At 49.9% G+C, this 26,954-nt stretch overlaps 1 protein-coding gene across 1 annotated transcript in view; it reads left to right on the plus strand.

Moving 5' to 3' along the window:
* The window catches only part of LOC309387472 (unconventional myosin-XVIIIa-like), a gene marked incomplete at its 3' end in the record, with an annotated part of 53,252 nt that overhangs the window by 24,131 nt on the left and 2,167 nt on the right, over positions 1–26,954 (plus strand). Inside the window, exons 2-5 of the mRNA XM_081943953.1 lie at positions 19,153–19,791; positions 22,112–22,180; positions 23,353–23,553; positions 26,569–26,632. Coding sequence (XP_081800079.1) covers positions 19,153–19,791; positions 22,112–22,180; positions 23,353–23,553; positions 26,569–26,632 — 973 coding nt within the window. The remainder of the gene's footprint in view (positions 1–19,152; positions 19,792–22,111; positions 22,181–23,352; positions 23,554–26,568; positions 26,633–26,954) is intronic.

Genomic DNA, 26,954 nt, shown 5'->3' on the forward strand with positions numbered 1-26,954 from the left:
TTTAAAAAAAGAATAGCCATACATTTTTCTTTAACATATAGAACTATTTAACAAACAGTGTGTCCTCTGGGTCATTTTACATATGCATCATAATAGTAATAATAATAATATTCTTTACTGGTGTATAATAGTATTCTTCCAACTTCTAATTTCTATCTTTATTATCTAACCATTGGTAAAACAAAATCCCAAATTAATTTATATATATATATATATATTAATATATATTCCGTATATATATTCCGTATCTCCTATATCCTTTATCTTCAGCGTCAACCTATGAATTTCCGCAAAATCTAATATGTTTTTAGTACATTTCCCCCATTTTTCCAGCGTTGTGCAAATACAATTCTCACTGCTGTCAAAACAGTGTAGAATTAAATATAGAATATTTTGTGATTTAACTTAATGGGCCAAACATCAAAGAAATGAAGTCTAGATTTTATTTATTTATTTATTACTTGAACTTATTAGTCGCCCCCTCTCCCCACAGGGACTCGGGGCGACGTACAAAAGTATTATATAGCGTACAGAGGAGGTAAGAATAAATAAATAAGTTACAATACCTAAAAAAGTTAAAACCCCAGTGAAATTAACCCTTAAAAACTAAAATTACCAATTAAAAATGCCCTGGGCTGGAGAGGTTGTAGAATTATGCCAGGTCAGCTAGTCGAAACAGGTAGGTTTTCAGCTTCATACGGAAGGAGCGAAGGTCAGTTGTTGTCCTAATGTCTGGGGGGAGGTCATTCCAAAGGGTGGGGCCCACTACAGAGAAGGCCCTACTCCTGGGCGCTGCCCTCTGGCACTCTCTGGAGGACGGCACCCGGAGTAGTCCCTCTCTGGGTGAGCGGACGGGTCGCAGGGATGTATGGGGCAGGACGCGATCCCGCAGGTAACTAGGCCCTGTGCCATGGAGCGCTTTGAAGGTGGTAACCAGCACCTTGAAGCGCACCCGGTAGGCCACAGGAAGCCAGTGCAGCTCGCGCAGGATAGGTGTTATATGGGAGAACCTCGATCTCCCCATAATTACCCGCGCGGCTGCATTCTGGACCAACTGCAGTCTCCGGGTGCACCTCAAGGGGAGCCCCATGTAGAGAGCGTTACAGTAGTCCAGGCGAGACGTCACCAGCGCGTGAGTGGGGGAAACGCTTTGAATATCAGAGGCCAGGAAACAGAGTTAGTTTTTTTTTTTAAAAAATGTCATTTTTAGTCAGCATTTTTAAACATTAAAATCACAATTACACTTTTACACCTTTCCACTCTCTTTATTTTTATTTTTCCCTAATTTCTACTTTTCCATTCTACGACCTATTGTTTCATACATATCCCTCCTTGTTTCATTATTATTCTTTTTAGAATATATACAAATATATGCAACATTTGCATCTCTATTGATTTCTGAATATATATCTATATACTCTTTTTGTTATGTTTTCTATACACTCACTATGCATTGATTTTACATCTCTTTGCAAGCCAGTTATTCCACCTTTTCCGTATCTTATAAATCAGGGGTCTCCAAACTTGGCAACTTTAAGACTTGTGGACTTCAACTCCCAGAATTCCCCAGCCAGCAGAGCTGGCTGGGGAATTCTGAGAATTGAAGTCCACAAGTCTTAAAGTTGCCAAGTTTGGACACCCCTGCTATAAATACTCCATTTCCTCTCGATCTCTTCGTTCCATCCTTCGCTTGTCCATTTCCCCGCATTCAGCACCTGTTTTATGACCTCTGCATTTGAGGGAATGATTTTTTGGGGTTCCAGTTTTGGGCAGATGAGATTCTGGCTGCGGTAATTCTATGAAGCATAATATATTGAATTTCCTTGCTTATGTTTAGGAAATGGAGTTTTTAAGAGGCCTCTTCCATCTCTGCTCACAAAGCAAAGCAAATCTTGATTATGTACTCACTACGCCGGATGTAATGTAAATGAGCTGCGCTTCCTCCAGGCCATGTCAATCGATTTGAATAAGAAGTAAATGATGCTATACTCACTGTTGTAAACATCCCTCCCTCGTGCCTGGTGATGTAATTGACCTGGGGGATGGAATGCCATAAAGAGGAGGGGGGGTCAACCTATTCTCCAAAGAGCCCCTGAAGGCAGGAGAAGAAGCAACAATGGATGGAAACTAATCCAGGAGAGAAGCAACCTGGAACTAAGCAGGAAATTCCTGGCAGTGAGGACAATGAACCAGTGGAACAGCTTGCCACTAGAAATTGTGGGTGCTCCATCACTGGAGGATTTTAAAGAGACCGGACAACCACTTGTCTGGAATGGTTTTAGGGTCACCTGCTTGAGCAGGGGGTTGGACTAGATGACCTCCAAGGTCCCTTCCAGCTCTATTATTCTGTTGTTCTCTTACTGCTGCTTTGTTCCGACATATTTTCCAGATCCAGCGTTGGAGGGGAGGGGAGGGGAGGGGAGGGGGGCACCCAGAGTCATCCATAATACCCCTAATCTAATGTCACCCTCACTTGACTTGACATTCGACAATTGGGATCACAATTTCGGTTGTTAAGCAGGGCACGTGAGAAGTGAATTTGTTCCAGTCTTACAACTGTTTCACCAGGGTTGTTAAGCGAATCATTGCAGTCGTTAAAGGGATCTGGCTCCCCCCCCCTCCCATTCATTTCGTTTGCCGACAGCCTGCAAATGGCGATCCGGTCCCCCTGCTTCGACTGTCGTAAATACGAGTCAGATGTCAACTTCCCAATTTTGATCATGTAATTGTGGGAATCTCTGCTGTTGTAAATTGGAGGACTAGTTGCAAGTCTCTTCATTCAGGGACGTTTTAACTTGAAATGGTCACTGAATGGATGTAAGTTGAGATCTTCCTGTGATTTTGTTCTTCCTTCCTTCCCATTTTCCCTCCTGCCCCTCTCTCCCTCCCCCTTTCCATCCTTCCCTCCATCCCTTCCTTCTTTCCTTACTTCCTCTTTCCTTTCTTCCTTCCTCCCTTCCATCCATCCATCCATCCATCCTTCTTTGCTTCCTCCCTCCCTCTCTCCCTCTTTTTCTCTTTCTCCTCCCTCCCTCTTTTATTCTTTCCCTTTCTATCTTCCTTCGTTCCTGCTTGCCTTCCTGCCCCTCTCTCCCTCCCCGCTTCCTTCTTTCCATCCTTCCTTTCCTTTTTCTTTCCTTTTCCTTTCCTTTCTCTTTCTCCTTTCTTCCATCCACCCATCCTTCTTTGTTTCCTCCCTTCTTTCCTCTCTTCCTCCCTCCCTTCCCTTCCTCTTTCCTCCCTCCCTCCCTCTTTTACCCCTTTCCCCTTTTATTTTCCTTCATTCCTCCCTCCCTCCCTCCCATCTCCATCCATCCATCCATCCATTCATCCATCCATCCATCCATCCATCCATCCATCCATCCATCCATCCATCCATCTCTGCCGTGCTGCTGGTGCTTCTCAAGCAGGCTTCCCCCCTCCCCGCCCCGAGGTCTGTGCTGAGCACCGCATGTGCCCCTTCTCCCTTGCGCAGGAGACCCCCCCCACAGCTGGTCCACTAGAACAGAGCACCTCCAGCTCCCCCCCCCACTCTCTGGGCCGGTTGATGGTGGGGAGGCAGGGGGGGGGTCTGGGCAGGAAGAGACAGGCCTCCGCTTGCTCCGGTCCTCCCGCGCACCATTTCCTCCCCCCACTGCCGGAGCAACATCTTTCGCCGGAATGTGAGACAAACAGGAAGGGCTGCGGGTGAGGCCCCAGGCGGCAGGTTTCCCGGAGAACCTCCCGAGCCGGCCCTGCTGTCCCTGGGGGTCAGTCCTCCCCTGCTCCGGCTGCTCTGTCCAGGGGGAGCCCCTGCCCACCAGGGCTTCTCGGAAGGCGGATCAGAAGGGGTTGTGCAGGAGCAGGAAGGGAGGGCTCGCGGGAACCAAAGTACAGGATACAGGTAGTCCTCGACTTACGACCACAATGGGGGGGCAACATTTCCATTGCTAAGTGAAACGTTTGTGGAGCTTTGCCTCATTTTACGACCTTTTTTTGCTGCGGTTGTTAAGCGAACCACCACAGTCGTGAAGTTAGCTACATGGTCGTTAAGTGAATCGGGCTTCCCTGGGGAATTTGCTGGTCAGGAGGTCGCAAAAGGGGATCATGTGACCCCATCATAAGTACGAGTCAGTGGCCAGGGGAATCTGAATTTGGGTCAGGTGATGTTGGGGATGCTGTAACGGCCGTCACGGTGGGAGAGGATCATACGTCACTTTTCTCAGTGCTGTTGTGACTTTGAACAGTCACTAAATGAACTGTTGTAAGTCGAGGACTACCTGTGCAGAATGACAGAGTTGGAAGGGACCTCGGAGGTCTTCTAGTCCAGCCCCCTGCTCGAGCAGGAGACCCTATACCGTTCCAGACAAATGGCTATCCAACATCTTCTTAAAGACTTCCAGTGTTGGGACATTCACAACCTCTGGAGGCAACTTCTGTTCCACTGATTAATTGTTCTAAGTGTCAGGAAGTTTCTCCTCAGTTCTAAGTTGCTTCTCTCCTTGATTAGTTTCCACCCATTGCTTCTTGTCCAGCCTTCAGGTGCCTTGGAGAATAGTTTGACTCCCTCTTCTTTGTGGCAACCCCTGAGATATTGGAATAATGCTATCACGTCTCCCCTAGTCTTTCTTTCTCTTAAGCTAAACATACCCAGTTCCTGCAACCGTTCTTCATATGTTTTAGTCTCCAGTCCCCTAATCATCTTTGTTGCTCTTCTCTGCACACTTTCTAGAGTCTCCGCATCTTTTCTACATCGTGGCGACCAAAATTGGATGGAAATATTCCAAGTGTGGCCTTACTAAGGCCTTGTAAAGTGGTATTAACACTCAAATATTGAAAGTTGCTATCCTGTTCCCCTTAATCTTTCTTTTCATTAAACTAACCATGCCCAGTTCCAGCAACCGTTCTTTGCCTGATTTAGCCTCCAGCCCCCTAATCATCTTGATATTTGCTAGTGTTTTAACATCTTTTTTTTGATTATGGCCACCAAAACTGGACGCAGTTTTGCAAGTGTGTCTTCCCTATAAGGTAAAGGTCCCCCTGGCACGTGTGTGCTAGTTGTTCCTGACTCTAGGGGGCATTGCTCATCTCTCTTTCAAAGCCTGCGCTGTCCGAAGACGTCTCCGTGGTCATGTGGCCGGCATGACTAAACGCCAAAGGCGCACGGAACGCTTTTCCCTTCCCACCAAAGGTGGCTATTTTTTTTCTACTTGCATTTTTACGTGCTTTTGAACTGCTAGGTTGGCAGAAGCTGGGACAAGTCACGGGAGCTCACTCCGTTACGCGGCGCTAGGGATTCGAACCATCGACCTTTCTGATCTACCTAAGCATGTTCCTTTCCTCTGCTCCCTTGTTTGACCAGCAGGTGGCGCCAGTACACAACAGTTGGTTTTATCCTGTCCTTTTCTGATGTTAAAATACAACAGGCTGGACTCCGGTGGCAGGCTGTTCCATTGGCTAATTGTCCTCACTGTTAGGAAGTCTCTCCTTAATGCCAGGTTGTTTCTCTCCTGGATTAATTTTGTCATAGAAATTTCCCTATATAAAAAACAAAGGTATAGGATAGGTGGATGGAAGAAAGAAACAAGGATTAATTTAATTTAATTTATTAGATTTCTAGACCGCCCCCTCTCCCCGAAGGGACTCGGAGCGGTGTACAGGTATAAATTTAAAAAACCATACAAACAATAGTATACATAGCTAAAATTAGATTAAATAGCCCCTGTACGAATTTATAAAAATTAAAAACTTAAACCTTAAAACCAAACCATAGAATTACAAAATACAAACTGAGGTGGGAAAGGTGGAATTAGGCCAGGCCGGCTAGCTGAAACAGGTGGGTTTTGAGTTTCTGACGGAAGGAGCTGAGGTCCGTAGTCATTCTAATGTCAGGGGGGAGGTCATTCCAGAGGGTCGGGCCCATCACAGAGAAGGCCCTTCCCCTAGGCGTCGCCCGCTGGCACAGCCTAGTGGACGGCACCCGGAGGAGTCCCTCTCTGTGTGAGCGAATCGGCCGAAGGGATGTATGGGGCAGGATCAATGAAAGAAGCCAATAATGCCCCAAAATAGAAAGAGAATTTGTGTGTGTGTGTGTGTGTGTGTTGTATTTGTGCTGATAAATAAATAAAGGGAGACTAGTATAGATCTATTTCAAGCTATTTAGCTCTCATCAGCTAGCCATACCCTTACTGGGAATCAAACCTGGGCTGTATTACATATTAGGCAGATGTATTAGCCACTAATCCACAGGCTCTCCTCCTTATCAGCTGAGCCAGGGAAATAGGTATGTATTTGTGTTACAACAATATATATATGTATATATGCTGGTTTTGTTGTATTCGGGTCTTTTCCCGTGTAAGATTGAGATTGTCTTGGCAACGTTTCAGCGAGGTCTCACTCGCCATCTTCAGGCTGTGCACTCAAGAGAGTTTGAATTTATTAGAGGCAATCAATAGATGAGTAAAATAAGAGGGTTAAAAATGGTAAAACTCAAATGAAATATATTAAAAGGGGAAACAACGCAAGGAGAATTGTACCGATTTGAAACTGCTGTTAGAAGATAGATGAAGTTCCAATGTACTGTGAAAATGTAGTTTATGTCTAAGTCCTCTCTGTGTGTATTTTGTATGTTTGTAAATAAACAAAAAACAAAAAAAACCCAAAGGGAAACCACAAGCAACCACAAGCAATAAATCTTACTTTACGATCAGAGGTTTATTGTTTCAGGAACAATTTGGAACATGAATAGCAAACATAGCATTATTTAGATTAGCAACTTATTGCAATGAGCTTCCACTGACATAGCTAAATCCAGCAAGGATGAGCTATGGGTAACGGCCCCGAACTCTTCCCAGGACATTCTTTTTATACTTTTCGGCACGCATTTCACAACTTCCTCCCTTGTTCTGTCTTACTGACCGTCACTCTCTGCAAACACCCGTGTACATTTGAAGCTCTCAGACACTTGTTATTTTCAGTTCCCCATCTCCCACCATCTCATTCTTCCTGCTCCAAATATATCCACATCAAGTGCAAACTTTGCAGAAAATGCAGACACAAATCAGCACATTGGAAATATTAGTCTGGTACATTTTGCAATTATATTCGTTTAAAACTTTGGTTCAGTGAGGCCTGCAAGCTCACTCCTAGGCCTGATTACCTGCAACTTTCCAATGAATATTTTCTGCCCTCACCATTCCCATCCCTGGTTTCTTGTCTTGCCTTCTGATGCTTTGGAGAATAGGTTGACCCCCTCCTCTTTTGGGGCAGCCCCTCAACTACTGGAAGGATGCTATCATGTCCCTCCTAGTCCTTCTTTTCTCTAGGCTGGCCCAAATCCTGCAACCATTCTTCATATATTTTTGTTCCCAGGCCTTCAATCCTTTTAGTTGCTCTTCTCTGCACTTTTTCCAAAGTCTTTTTCAAAAATTTACAATGGTTTTTGTTTTGTTTTGTTTGTTTGTTAGAAAAAGACATTTAACTTTGGGTTTCTGGTAAAAAAAAGCAGCCACAGCAAACAATGGATTTGCATAACGACGGCAGTGTTGGCTTCCCACCTCGTTTTATGATCACAATGCTTTATGACAGTGGTATTCACTTACTGACCATTGCAGAAGAGGTAGTAAAATGAGGTGTGGTCACAGAGCGAGTCATTTAACAACCAGCAGAACGTAGGGCCATAATTCAGGGCTCAGTTGCAGTCATAATTCGAGGCCCACCTGCAGCCTCTGATAGGCCAAAAAAAACAGAAGTTTACTAGAAATTTGGCTGCACTTTAAGCTAGAAAAACGACTCCACAGGGGAGTTTTCCAGGTTCTCCGTGCCTGCTTTTATCTCTTAAAATAAATCCCCGTTTTATTCCCGTCGAGGCCGATGCGTAACCATTAAAATAAAATAAAAGGCCCTGGATGGGAAGGTGAAAATGAAAAGTGAAACCACTGAAGGGGGATAAAAACAGATCCTGCAAAATTGTCGATATTTAATACCTTCCGTGCAGGGAAAGATTCACTTCCGCCTTTTTTTGTTGTTATCTGCTTCTCCTTCCTCTCCCTCATTTACTCCATAAATAACTCAAGGCAGCCAACATACATAAGCCTCTTTTCTCCTTCCGTTTTCCTCTCGACAACAACCCTGTGAGGTGGGCTGGGCTGAAAGACAAGGACTGGCTCAAAGTCACCCAGCTGCCTGTCATGCCTAAGGCGGGACTAGAAGTCCCAGTCTCCTGGTGATTGGCTCAAAGACACCCAGCTGCCTGTCATGCCTAAGGCGGGACTAGAAGTCCCAGTCTCCTGGTGATTGGCTCAAAGACACCCAGCTGCCTGTCATGCCTAAGGCGGGACTAGAAGTCCCAGTCTCCTGGTGATTGGCTCAAAGACACCCAGCTGCCTGTCATGCCTAAGGCGGGACTAGAAGTCCCAGTCTCCTGGTGATTGGCTCAAAGACACCCAGCTGCCTGTCATGCCTAAGGCGGGACTAGAAGTCCCAGTCCCCTGGTGATTGGCTCAAAGACACCCAGCTGCCTGTCATGCCTAAGGTGGGACTAGAAGTCCCAGACTCCTGGTGATTGGCTCAAAGACACCCAGCTGCCTGTCATGCCTAAGGCGGGACTAGAAGTCCCAGACTCCTGGTGATTGGCTCAAAGACACCCAGCTGCCTGTCATGCCTAAGGCGGGACTAGAAGTCCCAGTCTCCTGGTGATTGGCTCAAAGACACCCAGCTGGTTTTCATGTTTAAGACAGGACTAGAACTCACTGCCTCCTGGCGATTGGCCCCAAGGCACCCAGTCAGCTTTCATGTCTAAATGGGACTAGAAGTCCCAGTCTCCTAGTGACTGGCCCAAAGTCACCCAGTCAGCCTGGTTTCCCAGACTAGAAAGCAAGAGTCCATGAGTTCAAGTCCCGCCATAGGCATGAAAGCCAGCTGGGTGACTTTGGGCCAATCACTGGGAGACCATGAGTTCTAGTCCCGCCATGGGTGACTTTGGGCCAGTCCTTCCCTTTCAGCCCAGCCCACCTCACCGGGTTGTTGTTGAGGGGGAAAATAGGAGAAAGGAAGATTAAGTATATGGTCTGCCTTGAATTATTGATAAGAGCAATAAATATAAAGCAATAAAGTCTGTTGCTGGTAGAAAGGGCAGAAATGGGGGGCAGAGGAAAAAGTGGGTGGGTGGGGGATCAGTGCTTCCTTCAGTCCCCCCCCCCCCATGGACCCCACAAGAGGAAAAGGGACCCGAGCAGGCCTCCTCCCTGGGCCAGAGCAGGGGCTGCTTGGAGAGGCCCACCCCTTGCTCTCCCCCACCCCCCACCTCCCATGCCCAGACCCCCCTCCCCCTCCCAGGCCATGGCCTCCTGCCTTGAATTGGCCTAATTATAGCACAGGCGCTCAGCCGTTTTGGCCTGGAGACAGAAGCAGGGAGAGAGACCAGACCCCGAGGGAGGGGGGGCTTCACTCAGTTATTGGGGAGCTGCTGCTGCCGCTGGATGTGTCCCCCCCCACCCTGATTTTATCTAGCTACCCCTGTTGAATCTTGGCAACTTTAAAATGTGTAGAATCCTGGGATTTGAAGTCCCCCCCCAATCTTAAAGCCTGCTGGCTGGGGAATTCTGGGAGTTAACCCTGACTTTAACAACGGCAGTGGTTCCCCCGTGACCGCTGGGGCAATAAAAGTCGTAAAACAGGACAAAACTCGCTTAACAAACTTCTCACAAAGCAGCATAAATTATGTGGCCGTAAGTTGAGCTCTGCCTGTATTTCTTCAGTGCGGGAAGAAACTGCTGCCAGTTTACTTACAGAACGCAGAATAACAAAAGACCTGGAAGGGGCTCTGGAGGTCATCTAGTCCAACCCCCTACTCAAGCCAGGGAGCCCAGCCATGCCACTTCAGACAGGGGGCTGTCCAGTCTCTTCTTAAAACCCCCCAGTGATGGAGCGCCCACAATTTCTGGAGGCATTTGGGGGAGCAGCCCCAGGCAAATGGAAAGAACGAACGCTGGGGCCGCCACGAGACCCGATTGCAAGGAAGGAAGCGGCTACCGTCACCGGTTTGGGCCTCGGTGCGCACGGCAGGAAACGCCACCACTGCTGCTTCCTCGTTTTGGGGGGGGGGGCACCTGCGCATCGCGTCGTCCTCCTGGGCGAGATGTCGAGGAAGGCGCTGCAGGGCGCCAAGAGGCCGTCGGCTCCTTGCCGTTGCCAGACGCCCACATGACTTCCTCTCGTACTGGAGGCCGCCGTCTCTTCCTTCCCCCCTACAGACGGTTGTCAAAGCCCAGCTTGCTCTGGGTGGAGAACAGGGGGCAGCTGGGCAGCGCGACCCTCCCCTCCCTTCGGTGCCCGCCTGACATTCACGGCTAAAAATAGCTGGTCCATATCAGCTCAGCTGTCCTTTCTCGCTGGGCCCTCCGACTTCCTTCCCTATCGCCTTTCGCTCGCTCTTTCTTTGGCCAGAGCCTGCGGGGACGGCCGGTCGGCTGCTGCCTTCCCCCCGACGCCTCAGGGCCTTGGCCCCCACAGCGCTCGGTAAGGATTCCCAATCTCCCCTCCCCTGGTCGGGCAACCGGTCGTGGTCTGAGCGACGGGTGCGCTTAAATATTAAAAAGCAGGAGCAGGGAGTTTGGCAAACTTTTCTGACTTGCGATTCTCTGTCTTTTTTTTTTAACAGTGATTTTGACTTGTGCTCTTGGGCCGGGCCTCTAATGGGCACCTGTGCCCCCCGGCACACACCTTCCATGCTGGCAGGGAGGGTTGCTTTCTGGGTGTAGGTCGGGGAGAATAGCCCATGCTCACTTCTCCGTGCTGCTTCTCCTTTCTTCTCTTTGGCGGCAGACAAAGCTTGCGGCACCGAGGATGGCCTCGTGGCTGGAGGTTGGGGTGTATGTGTGATCCTGGGGTCCCTCTCCTGGTCGAGGGTCCCCCGTGACAGTTTGAGAGGGCACGGATCAGCCTCTGGCTTCCCCTCGGCTCCAGCGTCTTTCATGGCCCCATTCCTGATTCCTTCGGATCTTGGAGAGAAAGGGATGGAAGGAGAGCCCAGTTGAACTGCTGTCTGTCTGAGCTTTTCTTGGCTCTGAAAGGCCGTAGCCATGGGGGCACGAGGGCGGGCACCAGTGACTAAACCTCCTTACAAGCTGCTCCTCGGTGCCGGCCAGCATCGTGAGAGTGAGCTAAGCAGGGTCGGTCACTGTTTACGGCCCTACTCACCTCCCTACTTCGGACCTTAAGCAATGCCAGTGTTTGCCAACCCATGAGGCACCTGCGTCAGCTTCTCAGAATAACTAACCCCTTTGCAAACTACAGGAAGGGATCCAGTCGGTCGGAAAACACCCTGCCCCTCGGGGATTGGAGGAATCCACTTTGACCCCCAAGGCTCCCTGAGTTACTTACTCTCTTAAACAGCGGAGACCCTGCCAGGTTCGCTGGGCTTCCCCTCCCCCCTTCCTCTGTTGACTAGGGTGGTCATAATGGCGAAACGAGGTGGCCTAGTGGGTGGATCCAGAAAGGCCAGCTATTTGGGAAAAGAGCCTTAGGAAAGGGGATGGTCTTGGGCGTAGCCCCCCCCAGCTCTGTATAATATCCTAGGGGAGCAACTCTCCCCCTCCCAAAATTGGGGAGGCAGTTCCAATGCTTGTTTTAGCAAAGCAGACAGAGTATATAACATTTTTGGCCGGTCTCTTATAGGGCAATGTCACTCAACTTGGGTGGACTTCAATTCCCTGAATTCCCTGGCTGGGGAATTCTGGGAGTTGAAGTCCACCCATCCTCGACTTGCCAACATTCAGAAACGCAGCTGCAACCCCCTTAAGAGAAACGAACTTCCTGAGAGACTAAGAGAAGATGGTTAAAAGGAGGAAAGAAAGAGAAGGATATGTTTAGTACAGGGGTGTCCAAACTTGGGAACTTTAAGACTTGTGGACTTCAACTCCCAGAATTCCCCAGCCAGCATGGCTGGCTGGGGAATTCTGGGAGTTGAAGTCCACAAGTCTTAAAGTTCCCAAGTTTGGACACCCCTGGTTTAGTAGAATAGAATGAAATTTAGTAAACATAGCCAAAGGTATATGTTCAATACAATGTGTTGGACATAGATTAAAACTGTTACTTGTGGATAACTAATCAAATGAGATGTGTAATATACAGAATTAAATTTGAAGGTATAGGTTACTAACAGTAAAACAGAATAACAGATGGAAATGATATGTTAATAAACGTGATTAACTTGGAGAGGCAAATAATGATATTGTCAATATATTAAGAAGAAATTAAAATTAAGCGGGAGAATATGGAATGAAAATAAGACGACTGAGGCGTAAAATGGAAATAAGATGTAAAATGTACTATGCATAAATAGAAGATGTAAAGGGGGGGAGACAACACTCGGTTTATAAAGAAGTTTAAATATGTAACATAAAATAAAAGTTTGTTTGGAAAAAAAAACGCAGCTGCAACGAAAACCTTTTCTTACAAAAAATAGGTTTTTCCTTCTGTTGAAAACCGGCAGGAAATTGGTGTGTTTTGCACTTTTAAGGGTAGATTTCTCGGCCCTGCGGTTTCAAGGCAGTTTGGGAGGCCACCCAAAAAGCGGTTTAGGAGCTACCGGTGGTGTGCAATCATGGCTTAGTAGGAAGTGTGTAGCTGCCAGCTTTGCAATCGGGGTGAATGCCAAGACCTGACCCCTTACTCTGAGAGCCCCCTAACTAGTCAACTCTCCTAGTTAGTTAGCTCCAAAGCCCCAGAAATAATGGGTTGGGGTTTTTTTCCTCCCCTGGGGAGGTTAACCAGGTTAACAGCTGTTTGCTTGACCGGCATCTACCTGTGTCTCATTTATTATCCTGGTCAAGGGCTTGATAAGTTTCCAGCTGTTCCGGCTGCTGGAAATACGGTTGGGCTGGCCAGAGAGAGAGAGAGAGAGAGCTGACCTCCCAGCAAAACAATTTTTATTTTTTTTTAAGGCAAAAAAGATCACAAGGATTTATTTTGAATTGTTGCACAGGACACAGACGTTGTGATGAAAATGTTGTGTAGCCCAGAAGGAAATTGGGAGGCCGCAGACTTAAATTTGGGGTGGAAAAACAGAGTCGGGAACGGCGAAGGGGCACAAAGGAAGACCCCCCCCCAAGTGACTATTGTCACCATTGATATTTTGGGCACAGTCCTCGGTTTACGACCAGCACTGAGGTCAAAATTTCCCGTTGCTCAATGAGATCGTTGTGGAGTTTTGCCCCCTTTTATGACCTTCCTTGCCACCGTTGTTAAGCGAATCACTGCAGTTGTTCCGCTAGTGACACGGTTGTTAAGTGAATTTGGCTTCTCCATGGACTCCGCTCCTCAGAAGGTCGCAAAAGGGGATCGCGGGGCTCCCCACTCCTCCCCCCCCCCCGGACGTTGCGACCATCATAAATAGGAGTCAGTTGCCAAGCGTCTGGATTTTGATCCCGTGTCCCATCGGGGACGCTGCAACCGTCGTAAGTGTGAAAAACGGCCCTGAGTCACTTCTTTCAGTGCCGTTGTAAGTTCGAACGGTCGTAAGTCGAGGACTTCCTGTAAAAGATGCTAAAAAGATTTTGTTGAAGCTGTTCTCCAAAGGCTGCCAGCCTCGGCCAGGGTTGAAGGGGGCATTTGCTCTCTGTGTGTGTGTGTTGGAATGGCAGTTGCAAAGCCTAAAAAATTAGGATTATTATTATTATTGTTATTGTTATTATACGATTGTATCACAGCGGCCAGTTGTTTTGCCGGATTTGGCATTGATTACTAGTCGGGCCCCACCCAGGGGCCTAGGATTATTATTATTATTTTATTATTATTATTGCCTCCTAAAATTCAGATAGCAGTTTGATGTTGGACTGACATAGGACCCCTTTGTGAGTTACAAGTAGTCCTCGACTTACGACCGCAATTGGAAGCCGAAGTTGCATTGCTAAGCAAGGCGGCTGTTAAACCACTCCGGATTCTGCCGTTACGCGAATATTGTCCCATTTTACGACCTTCCCTTGCCATGGTTGTTAAGTGAATTACAGCAGTTGTTAAGTGAACCACACGGTGATTAAGCGAATCCCAATTGACTTTGCTCATCAGAAGTCGCAACAGTTACCACGGCCCCGGGGACAGTGCGACCGTCATAAATGTGAGTCGGCTGCCAAATCGGCTGAGTTTTGATCACGTGACCACATGGGAGTGCCGCAGCAGTCATAAATGCGAGCACCAGCCAGTCGCGAGTCACTTTTTCAGTGCCGTTCGTGACTTTGAACCGTCACTAAACGAACGGTCGTAATTCGAGGACTGCTGTACTTTCTTCTGGTGCTGGATCTGGGTGAGCCCAGCGTCCCGAGACCAGAGCTTGCAGCCTCTTTACCCCTCAGTGGAAGAACTTGGGCAGCCTGAGCAGAGGGGCTGGACTAGATGACCTCCAAGGTCCCTTCCACTTCTCTTATTCTATAAGGTGCCCAACGCTGCACACTCCTGTTGGCTGGGGAGTTCTGGGAGTTGAAGTCCCTGAGTCTTCAAGTTCCCAAAGTTGGCCACGCCTGGTCTAGGATCCCCACCTCCAGCAGCGGGGCTGGACTAGAGGACCTCCAAGCTCCCTCTCCGACTCTCTCCTTCTCTTATTTCAGATCTCCCGCTCTTGAGTGCCTGCAAATATGGCCTTTTCATCACGGTTTGCCTTTTGGGAGCAAAAGGGAAGTCTTGTGGTTGTGTGACTGCTAGTGTTTCTCCCCCACTCCTCTTTCCTTGCACGCTTTGACATGTTGCAGTGAACCTGGGGGGGGGGGAAGCATGCAAAAAAGGGGGAAGGGGCTTCTGACAGCAGCGCCAGGCTCTGCCAGAGACCCTCCAGCTCTGGATTATTTCTGTCAACAACCACGGGAGAGGGGTTGCCTCTGATCGGCCTTGGATCAGTCTACAGCCCCCCCCACCCCAAAAAAACCCTCTGCTGGGCCAAGGGGCAGCCCTTCCCTCCAGGGCTTTGCCTAGCCCCCTCCCCCAAATCTAGGAGACTAACTTGCAGGAGGATCCATTTGTTTACTAACTGCACCTCTGGTGTGGATTATGGGCTTGTGTGCAAAGCATGGGGAGGGGATGTGTGCCTGGCGTTTGGGGGGTGGGTGGGAGTTCCTTCGCTTGGGAATTTTGCACAGTTCCCATGGCTACTCTCAGGGTGGGCAAAGCTGGGGGGTCTTTAGCCCTTTTAGGAGAGGTGCTGGTAAGCTTTGCAGGGTCTCTTTAAAAAGCCCCCCCCCTCCCTCGAAATCCATCTTTGGGGAGGCTCATAGTCTGCTTTTGGCCTTTGCACCCATTGGGGAATCATTTCTTTGCTCCAGGGCATGGACAGAGTGCAGGTAGTTCTCGGGCAGGGCCTCCGTGCCAATAGAGCTGCCCCCAGTTTGCTTGGATCGCTTGCAGAATTTCCCCACGCAATTCTCCGTTCTCTATTCTTATTCGCATGACGATCCGCCAGGCAACAGGGCCAGAAACTGGAAGATCTCCTGTTTTCCCGCATAAGCAAGCGGCGAGCTGATTGTCAGAAACCCAGAACTTCATTTCGGTTGTACAGAGTTTCCTGCCTAGGCAGGGGGTTGGACTAGAAGACCTCCAAGGTCCCTTCCAACTCTGTCATTTTGTAGGTAGGTAGGTAGGTAAGTAGGTAGGTAGGTAAGTAGGTAGGTAGGTAGGTAGGTAGGAAGGAAGGAAGGAAGGAAGGAAGGAAGGGTGATGGGAGGAAGGGAAAAGAAAGAAAGTACAAGGAAAGGGAAGGGAAGAAAAGGGAGAGGGAGGAAGGGAGGAAGGGAGAAAGGACCAGGGTTTCCTGCCTGAGTAGGGGGTTGGACTAGAAGACCTCCAAGGTCCCTTCCAACTCTGTCATTTTGTAGGTAGGTAGGTAGGTAAGTAGGTAGGTAGGTAAGTAGGTAGGTAGGTAGGAAGGAAGGAAGGAAGGAAGGAAGGAAGGAAGGAAGGAAGGAAGGAAGGAAGGAAGGAAGGAAGGAAGAAAGGAAGGAAGGAAGGAAGGGTGATGGGAGGAAGGGAAAAGAAAGAAAGTACAAGGAAAGGGAAGGGAAGAAAAGGGAGAGGGAGGAAGGGAGGAAGGGAGAAAGGACCAGGGTTTCCTGCCTGAGTAGGGGGTTGGACTAGAAGACCTCCAAGGTCCCTTCCAACTCTGTTATTTTATAGGAAGGAAGGAAGGAAGGAAGGAAGGAAGGAAGGAAGGAAGGAAGGAAGGGCGATGGGAGGAAGGGAAGAGAAAGAAAGTGCAAGGAAAGGAAAGGAAAGGGAAGGGAAGGGAAAGGGGGGGGTGAGGGAGAAAGGACCGGGGTTTCCTGCCTAGGCAGGGGGTTGGACTAGAAGGCCTCCAAGGTCCCTTCCAACTCGGTGATTCTATTCTATTCTATTTTGGGGTGCGTGCATGCGCTTTGGGGAGCTCCCCTTCCGGATCGCGGGTCAGACGAGTGTGCCCACAGTCTTTTGGGCACTTGGTGCCGAAAAGATTCCCCGTCACTGGTGTGAACAGGTGAGGAACAACGAGGGGCCAAATAGCTGAGTGAGCCCCTGTTGCGGGGTGAGATGTTCCTTGGACACCAGCTGTGAATCCAGCTGTGGCTGACTTGGTTTTCCTTCCTGCTCAAACCTCCTGGCAGACTTTCTTCTCCTTTCCCCAAAGGTGATCCTTAAACTCTCCCTGCAAATTGTCAAAGTAGGACCCCCGGTTGGGCCGCCGTGGCCCCTCGCGTAGCTCTGAGACCCCAGGAAGCACCGACCCCCTGGGAATGTGCAAGTGGGAAAGCGCCTGTGTGTGTTTGTCCACGCATGTGTGCATGCAGCTCTGACACACTTCTGACGGGCCGCCGAACGAATCCTTGCCTCTTTCTCTCCCCCCCCCCCCAGGTTAAGGACGAAGACAAAGTTTTAACCGTGAGGAAAAATGGGAACGAGGAGGGGCCCGTAAGTGAATCCGTGTTTGAGTGTGACTTCAGCCCAGTCTAGGCCACCTTGTGGGTCACGATAAGTTGGGGGTCAGGTCAGGTGGGCCCTCCTGGGCTGATTGGCTATCTGGATTGGATGCTTTATTGTGTGATCTGGCCAAGTGTGATCAGATACACAAAGAGTTTGTGGATGGTGCAGATGTTATCAGGGTACATTTAAAGCAGCAAAATAATGATAATGACGACAACAACAACAACAACTTTCTCGATTTGATGGTCCCGCCAGTTCTTGCTTGCAAAGGACATTTCTTGCAGATCTTCAAAATGCACCTTTGTTGCTACTTTTGTTGTGCCGCTGCCTGTAGTCAATCTGTGCGACCACCTGGTAAGCTGCCGCAAGATCACACAGAATCAACATCAAGCAGCGGCACAACAAAAGTAGCAACAAGGATGCATTTTGAAGATCTGCAAGAAATACCCTTTGCCTGTAAGCAAGAACTGGTGGGACCATCAAATAGAGAAAGCCATAGAAAATGAAGACGTTCCATTGCTCTGGGACTTCAGAATCCAGGCAGAAAAGGCCCCTGCCACATCAAACACATGTTTGTGAGGTGAGAGCTCCACCTCTAGGCCACCCCACCAATCTACTACAGTTGCAAGTCATGACGGTCATAAAAGGGGACACGCAAACGACCAAACTGACTTTATGATCATTTCGGCTCTTTGTTGCGGTTAAAACAACTGTGGTGTGATCATTGACCACGTCATTAAATAACCACTCTGATATGTTTGCTAAAAATCAGAAGTAAAGTCCATTTTCCAGCAAAACTGCCATAAAATCCCAGTTACACGATTGCAGGTTGCAGCAGTCGGCTATAAATTCAGACCGGTTGCTGAGTGCCCAACCCAGAAGTTGACTGCTACCCAGGCTGGCCACGCCCCTGAACTCGTTTCCCAGTCGCCGGAGCAGGGCTGGGTTCCAACTTCTGTTACGGCCAGTTCGTTCAGGGATGTGCGTTACACATGTGCAGTAGTAAAAAAATTGCTTTTATGCGCAGAAGCAAAAAACAAGATGGCGGCAGAGCCGATAGAACCTGTTCAGGGGCATGGCCAGCTGAACCGGGCCGTACCGGTAGGAACCCACCCCTGTGCTGCAGCATGGGTTTTTGTTTTGATTTTTTAAATGTTCTGCACATGCGCAGGCCTATTTACAGGCAACTGTGCTTGTGCGTGGTGTGCGCAAAGGAGGCAAAGTGCACACGCCCCAGACCGGCAGTCACGCTGGCAGCAACGCACCCCTGGCCCAACCTGTGGCCACAAGGAAGAGTGACTGCTGGACTTTTGGAACTGCGTTTTAAGTATCCCCGGGGAGTTCTGTCAGGACTTTGATTGGTGACCTGTCCTAAGTGGACGATCCGCTGTGGGGTGTTTTCTTCCTTGGGTTGACCGTTTGTTACCCAGGGAAGAAGCCGGGGGTTACCTGGGGGGTCTCAGGCCACGTGGATCTCTTGCCTGAATCTTGGGAGGTCCTTGAGGGGGGGTGGAGCGTTTTGGTGGTTGGACCTACTTGTAACCCATTTATGTGGGGGCCTTGGTGCTCTCTGGAAAGGGGTGCTTTTCTTGCAGACGTTTCATGACCCAACTAGGTAACATCATCAGGGCTACGATAGAAGGGAGAGGGGTTTTGCAGAATGGAGAAGGAGGAGGAGGGGGGCTGCGAGGTCCTTGGCGCTCTCTGAGCTGGGTGGTTTTCTTGCAGGCGTTTCATCACCCAACTAGGAAACATCATCAGTGCTAGGCAGGAGAGGGGTTTTCTCTCTGTTTATGTACCATCGCTTGCCCTGTCAGTGTTGATATGGGTATTGTTTTCTTCTTGGTTGATTAGGCTGTTGGGGCCACTTGTAGAGAATCAGACAGCAAATTGCACTCCTTTCTAGCTCTGATGATGTTATATAGCTGGGTCATGAAACGTCTGCAATAAAACCACCAAGCTCAGAGAGCACCAAGGACCTCGCAGTACTCCTCCTCTTCCTCTTTTTCTCCTCCTCTTTTTCTCCTTCTCCTCTTCCTCTTTTTCTCCTCTTTTCCTCTTCCTCCTCCTCCTCTTCCTCTTTTTCTCCCCCTCTTCTCTTCTAGCCCTGATGAAGTTACCTAGTTGGGTCATGAAACGTCTGCCAGAAAACCTCCGAGAGCGCCCCTTCCTCTGAATCCTGCTCTCCAGCGTTCCCCTCCTCTCAGTAACCCCTTTTTGTCTCTGTGCCTCTAGTCAGACTCCCCGACGGCAGAGAAGGAAGCCCCCCAGCTGCAGAGCCCTGAGCCCCCCAAGCGTTCTGCCAAGGGGAAGAGCCCGGACCCACTGATCAACGGGGAGGCCCAGCCTTCCAGCCAAGCTGTGAATGGCCTGGAGGGGCCCCACGCAGTGATGGGGCCCGGGGCCCCCAGCGAGGACGCGCAGGGCTCCTCCCGAACCAAAGTGGCCAAGGCCATGCGCAGCCTGGTGCACAAAGTGCTCCCTGGGGAGGAGGCTGAGGCCGCCAAGGAGCCCCCCAAGGCCCCCAGGGCCCCCGAGCCCAACAAAAGGAAGGAAAAGACAGCCCCCAGGGTCCTCTCCCCAGCCCCCCGGATGCTGTCTCCCCCTCCTCGCTCGTCTCCGTCCCTGAAGCCCCAGCCCAAGGAGGCCGGCCTGAAGGATGACCTCTCCGTGGGGCTGAAGAGCCTGATGTCCCGAGCGAAGACCAGGGAATACCGGCCCCACTCCAGGCAGCGGGGGAAGAAAGAGGAGACTCGGAAGACCCCACCCCTTCTGGAAGGGAAGCCCTCGGGGGCCCAAAGCCCCCAGGAGGCCCAGCCACCTTCCGAAGGCCTGGCCCAGCCGCCCAGCCAGGAAGCCAGTCCTGCCAGCCAGGTACCAGCGTGCATGGCATGGGTTTCGGACTCGTGAGCTCGGCTTGGGGGGGGGGGGGGGCTCAGGGTGCAGTGACCCCCCCCCCGGTCCCTCCTTGGCATGGGGTTTGTCTTTCCTTTAGGGCGGGGGTGGGGAACGATGGGCCTTGGATGACTTGTGGACTTCAACTCCCAGAATTCCTGAGTGAGCAAATGGACTTCAATTCCCAGAATCCATTTGCCTGCCATGCTGGCTCAGGAATTCTGGGAATTGAAGTCCATGCTTCGCTCAGGAATTCTGGGAGTTGAAGTCCACAAGTCATCCAAGGGCCATGTTTCCCCCCCCCCCCCCCCAGCCCTAGTTTAGGGGGTGGTGGTGACACATAGTTTCCGGGTGCATGATGCGAATCTTGCTGTGCCAAAGTGTTGCTGGGCGTGTGCGCCTCTCTGCCTCCTCTGCACTTGGCCCCGTACCAGGTCCACTGGAGGGCGCTTTTTTTAGTTGAAGTACAGTTAGTCCTCGACTTACGACTACCAATGAGCCCAAAACCTCCGCCGCGAAGCAAGACACCTGCTAAGGGAGTTTTGCCCCACTTTATGACCTTCCTTGCCGCAGTCATTGAGTGAATCACATCATTGTGAAGGGTCTCAGGCTTGCCCCATGGACTTTGCTGGTCAGAAGGTCGCCAAAGGGAATCACGTCACCCCGGGACGCTGCGACCGTCGTGAATGTGAGTCAGTGGAATTTTAATCTCATGACCACAGGGATGCAGTGACGGTCGTAAGTGTGAAAAAAACGGTCACAGCCCCCTTTTTCCAGTGCCGTTGGAACCTCGGACGATCACTAAGCGAACGGTCATAAGTCGAGAACTATCCGTCATCTTTTGTGCCTGGCCTTGAACCCCAAAGCGGAGAATCTCTGCATCAAGAACAAGAATGGCTCATTTCGGGGGTTTTGCTACCACCGCTTTGGGTGATGGAGGCTGAAGAGACCCACATCAATAGGAAAGGGGGCAGATGAGACCCCTCCCCAACTTTTGCCACTGCAATGGGGCCCAAATCGGATGCTGAGATCTCCCACCGTTGCACAAGCCGCCTTTTGCGTCGAGTGAGCTCCCGTTTCCATGTTTAACAACTCCTTTTCTTTTAAACCACTTTAAAATCTGGGATTGGGTGGCAGGTGGGAAGTTGGACGCTTCTGGGAGGAGCGACCGATTGGGGCTTAACGGCAGTCCTCGAGTTACGACCACCGTTGAGCCAAAAATTATATGTTCGCTAAGTGAAACATTAAGTGAGTTTGCCCCTTTTTACGAACTTCCTTGCCACTTTTATTAAGAGAATCATGGCATTTGTTAAATTAGCGAATCGGCTTCCCCCCGTTGACTTCGCTGGACAGAAGGTCGCAAAAGGGGATCAGGTGACCCCGGGACACTGCGACCGTCATAAGTATGAATTAGTTGCCAAACTTCTGAGTTTTGATTGTGTGAGTATAGAGATGTTGCAATGGTCGTAAGTGTGATAAACAGTCATAAGTCACTCTTTTGTCAATGCCGTTATAACTTTGAACGGTGACTAAATAAACTGTCGTAAGATGAGGACTACCAGTATAAGATCGCCATTAGTTTAGTGACCGTTCAAAAAAACACTTCATAAAATCAGCCACCACTCGCTTCAATGCCTGCTTTGCTTAGTGACAGAAGTTCCGGTCCCAATTGCGGTCATCATCACAACCACAATTGAGCCCTCAAATTTCTGTCGGGTGACTTTTGCCCCATTTTACCACCTTGCTGGCCACCGTTGTTAAGCGAATCACTGCGGTTGCGAAGTTAGTAAAACAGCTGTTAAGGGCCTCTCCCTTAACTTTACTTGCAACATGGTCACATGACCCTGGGATGCACCGCCACCGTCATAAGCATGAGTCACAGCGTGCAGGGTCCTGAATTTTGATCACAGGAACCCGCGGGGATACCGCGACACTACGGTCGTTAAGTGTGACTATTGGTCCCAAGTCCCTTTTTTTTTGGTTGTCACCTCAAATGGTCACTAAACGAAGTGTCATAAGTCGAGGACAAAGCTGGAGTTGGGATCCTGAAATATTGACACAGAAAGGGGTGTGTGTGTGTGTGAAGGGTGTGCTAAATGTCTGCCCTGCAATTTGTGTGTCCCACACGACACGTGAAGAGAATGCGCACTGAGGTTTTCCACGCAAGCGCTCACAATTGATGTGCACCTGTGTGTGTGTGTGTGTGTGTGTGTGCGCGCGTGCACATCTGCATGTAGGCCTGTGTCACCCGGGGGTCTGTGCAGATGTTGACGCCGTCTCCTTCTTTCCGCCAACGGAGACGCCCCAGCCAGATGAGAGGGAGGAGAAGCCGCCACCTTCCCTGACCCCTGGACAGGTGACTCAGCAGGTGTGTGGCGGTGCAGAGCGTGGCGTGCAAAGGGTTTGGGTGGTCCTTGGTGCGCATCGTCCCCGCGGGGGGGGGGGACTTGAGGGGGTGGCCAGGAGGTGTGACGAGTTCTGAGGTCCTGAAGACGGGACCTCCAGCTGGTGATGTGTGGCCGGAATGTGGCTGGGGGCCAGAGAAGGCTGTGGGTGGCCCCTCCTGGCTTCTCGGAGCCTGTTGGTTTAAGGGGGCCCTGATGTTTGGGTCCCGTTAGGGGAGATCCGTGTCTTGCAACTTCCAGGGTGGGGGTGGGGGAGGGCTCCACTCCCAGGATTCCCTAGCTACCCGTTGCTGGAACTGCAGCTCAGATCCCTCCGGTTGTCTAGTTGCGTGGATTTTGCAAAGCGGCAAATTTTGTGTGGGTCCCATTGCACATCCTACTCTGGGGTCCTTGGTGGTTTTCTCGCAGACGTTTCATGACCCAACTGGGTAACCTCATCAGTGCTAGGAGAGGAGAGGTTGTGCTCAGCGTTGTTAGGATATTTCCTTGTTTCGGCTGTTCTTTACTGTTTAACCCCAGACCAACAACTAAGCTATAAACATCAGCCCAGTCAAGGAAACACCAGGAATTAAAAAAAAACACTTATCAATAAGTCACAAGTATATAAACAGAGCAAATTCCCCTTCCTTCCAGCACTGATGATGTTACATAGTTGGGTCATGAAATGTCTGCAGGAAAACCACCAAGCTCAGAGACCACCAAGGACCCCACTGTCGTCGTCGTCCTCCTCCTCCTCCTCCTCCTCCTCCTCCCAAACCCCATTCCCTTCTAGCACTGATGCTGTTACCTAGTTGGGTAATTAAATGTCTCCAAGAAAACAACCCAACTTCAGAGAGCACCAAGGACCCCGCTGTCTTCCTCCTCCTCCTCCTCCTCCTCCTCCTCCTCCTCCTCCTCCTCCTCCTCCTCCTCCTCCTCCTCCTCCTCCCTGTGTCTTTTTACTCACACCTTAAAAGTCTGGGACAGGCTGGTGGGTCCCTGCAGCTGCTCGCAGAAGCTGCCCCTTTGGGTCTGTGTCTTTTCCCGCTTGGCACGCTCTCCTGGCACAGACCCCAGAGGGCAGAGCCTTCCTGCCAGGTTCCCCTGACCCTCTGCTCACCTTTCTCTCTTCTCTCCTCTCCCCTTGCTGCCTCAGCCGGAGCCCGTGACCGCCGTGGCTGACCCTGGCCAGGTATGGTACCCCACCGCCCTGGAAGCTCCTCCACCTCCCGCCTGCCACTGGGTTGATGTGTGTGCTCGCGCCACATGCTGGAATGTAAGGCTTCCCCCAAATCTCGAGTGTGGCCTGGCGTGGGCTTCCCAACAGGTGGGATCTAATAAGCGACAGGAGGAGGACGTGAGGAAGAGGACCAGGAAGGGAGGAGGAAGAGTGGATGGGCGGGAGGGTGGATGGATGGATGGATAGATGCTAGGATGGATGGAGGGTCGGATGCTAGGATGGGTGGGAGTATAGAGGGATGGATGGAGGGATGCTAGAATGGATGGATGGATGCTAGGATGGATAGGTGGGTTGATGGATGCTTGGATGCTTGGATGGATGGATGGATGGATGGATGGATGGATGGATGGATGGATGGATGGATGCTAGAATGGATGAAGGGATAGGTAGATATTTGGCTATCATCTATATCTATATCTCATGTATTTATCTACCTAATCTCTGTCTGTCTATCTATCATTATCTGTCATCATTTATATCTTCTATTAGTATCTCTCTAATACAGGGGTGTCCAAACTTGGGAACTTTAAGACTTGTGGACTTCAATTCCCAGAATTCCCCAGCCAGCCACATTGGCTGGGGAATTCTGGGAGTTGAAGTCCACAAATCCTAAAGTTCCCAAGTTTGGACACCCCTGCTCTAATATATATTGTATCTATATTATATATTACATATATATCTATATCTATATATAAATATATAAATATATATATAATATAGATCATATAATATCTATATAATAGATAATATTTCTCTCTCTCTCTCTCTCTCTCTCTCTCTCTCTCTCTCTCTCTCTATCTATCTATCTATCTATCTATCTATCTATCTATCATCTCTCTCTCTCTCTCTCTCTCTCTCTCTATCTATCTATCTATCATCTCTCTCTCTCTCTCTCTATCTATCTATCATCTCTCTCTCTCTCTCTCTCTCTCTCTCTCTCTATCTATCTATCTATCTATCATCTCTCTCTCTCTCTCTCTCTCTCTCTCTCTCTCTCTCTCTCTCTATCTATCATCTATCTATCTATCTATCTATCTATCTATCTATCTATCTATCTATCTATCTATCTATCTATCTATCTACTGTCTCTATCTCAAACTCCAGCTGAGCCCCTCTGGGTGCTCCAGGCCAGCCACATCCTGTCTGCTTGCCTTCCCAAAAGATGCCCTTGTAGCCTGCTGGTCTCTTGCTTTGCTGCCTGCAAGCAAGCAGGATGGGAGAAGCCATGGAGAGGAGGGGCCCTGGTGCCATCTCTCTGGGTTCTAGGTTTTTTCTCCCATTCTATAGCCGTGATGGGGAACCTACGGCAGGCGTGCCAGAAGTGGCCCCAGAGCCATATCTCTGGGCACGTGAGCCATTCCCGATTGCTCTTCCGGGTTCCGGTGCGCCAGCCAGCTGATCTTCATGCACGCAAGAGCACTGGAAAATGGAAGAGCAGCTGCCCTGCGCACATATGCGCGCTGGGAAGATGGTCTTCTGTTTTCTGGCACATGCATACGTACCGGCCACCTGATCTTCTGGATTTGGGTGCGCATGCGAAGACCAGCTGGCCAGTGCATATGAGTGCAATGGAAGATACCGGAAGATAATCTTCCCGGCACGTGCATGCACACCGTGCTGAAGGCAGGAGAAGAAGCGAAGGATGGAATCCCATCAAGGAGAGGAGCAACCCAGAGCAACTAAGGAGGTATTTCCTGCCAGGGAGGACCAGCGGGACAGCTTGCCACCAGAAGTTGTGGCTGCTCCAACAGTGGAGGCTTTTAAGATTGGGCAGCCATTTGTCTGGAATGGTGCAGGGACTCCTGCCTGAGCAAGGGGGGTGGACTAGAAGACCTCCAAGGCCCCTTCCGGCTCTGTTATCCTGTCCCCAAGGTTGAGAAACCCCATTCGACCGCATGAAGAGCCCTGGGACTTCTCTCGGAGCGGAGCAAAGCCAGAGGAGCTCACAGCTTGGGGTGTGGGCTCTTGGCAGAGTAGGCTTGGCTATTTGCAAACCCAGTCGTGCGTGGGTGGGTGATAGATGTGTGTGCGTGTGTTGCATTGTGAAGCCGTTTCCTTCTGCCAGGGTGCTCTGCAAGGGACTCAGCACTTAAGAAGCGCTCTTGAAATGATTATTCTAAGCCTCTCGTGAACTTTGAAGGATGCCGACGGGCCGGTTTCCATCATCCTTTTATGGTGCCAAGGGAAACGCTTCCCAGGCCACAAGAGAATAATGCTCCAGGTGCAGCTGGACTTTCAACCCGGATGCTGAGAACCTGACCTTCCACCCCACCCCAGTAGACATCCTGACCGAAAGGGTCTTCTCCCCACCTTCTCTTTGGAGCTGGCCTCCAGCCAGGGTATTAGGAACCTACGCTTCCATCTCACCCTGGTAGACCTCAGGACCAGAAATGGTCTTCTTCTCTTCTGTTTGGAGCTGACCTCCTTCCTTCCACCTTTCCCCAGCTGCAATGTCCAATGTTGGCTGAGGACAAACGCCATAATCTGTCTGTCTGTCTGTCTATGTATGTATGTATGTATGTATGTATGTGTGTGTGTCTGTCTGTCATCTATCTATCTATCTATCTATCTATCTATCTATCTATCTATCTATCTATCCATCCATCCATCCATCCATCCATCCATCCATCCATCCATCCATCTATCTAACCAAATACCACTCATTCATCACGAAATCTCCAGAACCATAAAGCCTGCAAACTTGAAATTTGACACGTATGTTCCTCTTGGCTTCTAGGTGCTCGCTAAGAAAGGATTGTTCGAAATGACCATCAGATCATTAGTAATTCTTATACAGTAATTAACACGCTCTGATGCTAAGGAGTTAGACGTTCCACTCCCCCTCCCCACCTGAAAAGAACACTGTTCCAACTTCTAGTTGCCTTATATTAACACGCTGTGATGCTAAGGAGTTAGATGTTCCACTCCCCCTCCCCACCTGAAAAGAACTCTGTTCCAACTGCCAGTTGCTGTATATTAACCAAGTCCGAGCACATAATTTCATAGCGAAGCGCAGGTATCCAGCTAGTACAATCCATACCTGGGAGAGAGGACAGAGTGCCCAGAGAGAGAGAGAGGCTTTAGGCTGACCTCCTCAAAGGACACCTGGCTTGCTTCCTCCTTTCCCCCCAGGTGAGCCCAGGCTCAAGAGAGGCAGGTGCCCATGCATTGGTGGCCACCTGCCTCTCTTGGGAAGGTTGGCAATGCACACCCCATGCTTCCCCCCCTTTTTGGATGCCCTCTTTGGAAAGGTGGAGGAGGACCACAGCAACCAAAATGCACTCACATTCATAGCCACACACCGTGTGTGTGTGTGTTTTGTGTTATTCCACTAAAGGATAGGTGGAGGGGTTAGAAATTCAAGAGCTGCACACCTGCCAGACGTCGAGTGGTGGAAAGAGCGCGCAGGATGGGATCAGGGAAAGAAAGCGGTTGTGAATAGATCTGTGGACAGATCCATGGTGAAGCCCAGGGGTGATTTGCGGGTCGCGCGGTGTCTTGAAGTACAGGTAGTCCTC

The sequence above is a fragment of the Natrix helvetica genome (assembly GCF_964273705.1).
Source record: "Natrix helvetica genome assembly, chromosome: 2".
Lineage (NCBI taxonomy): Eukaryota > Metazoa > Chordata > Lepidosauria > Squamata > Natricidae > Natrix > Natrix helvetica.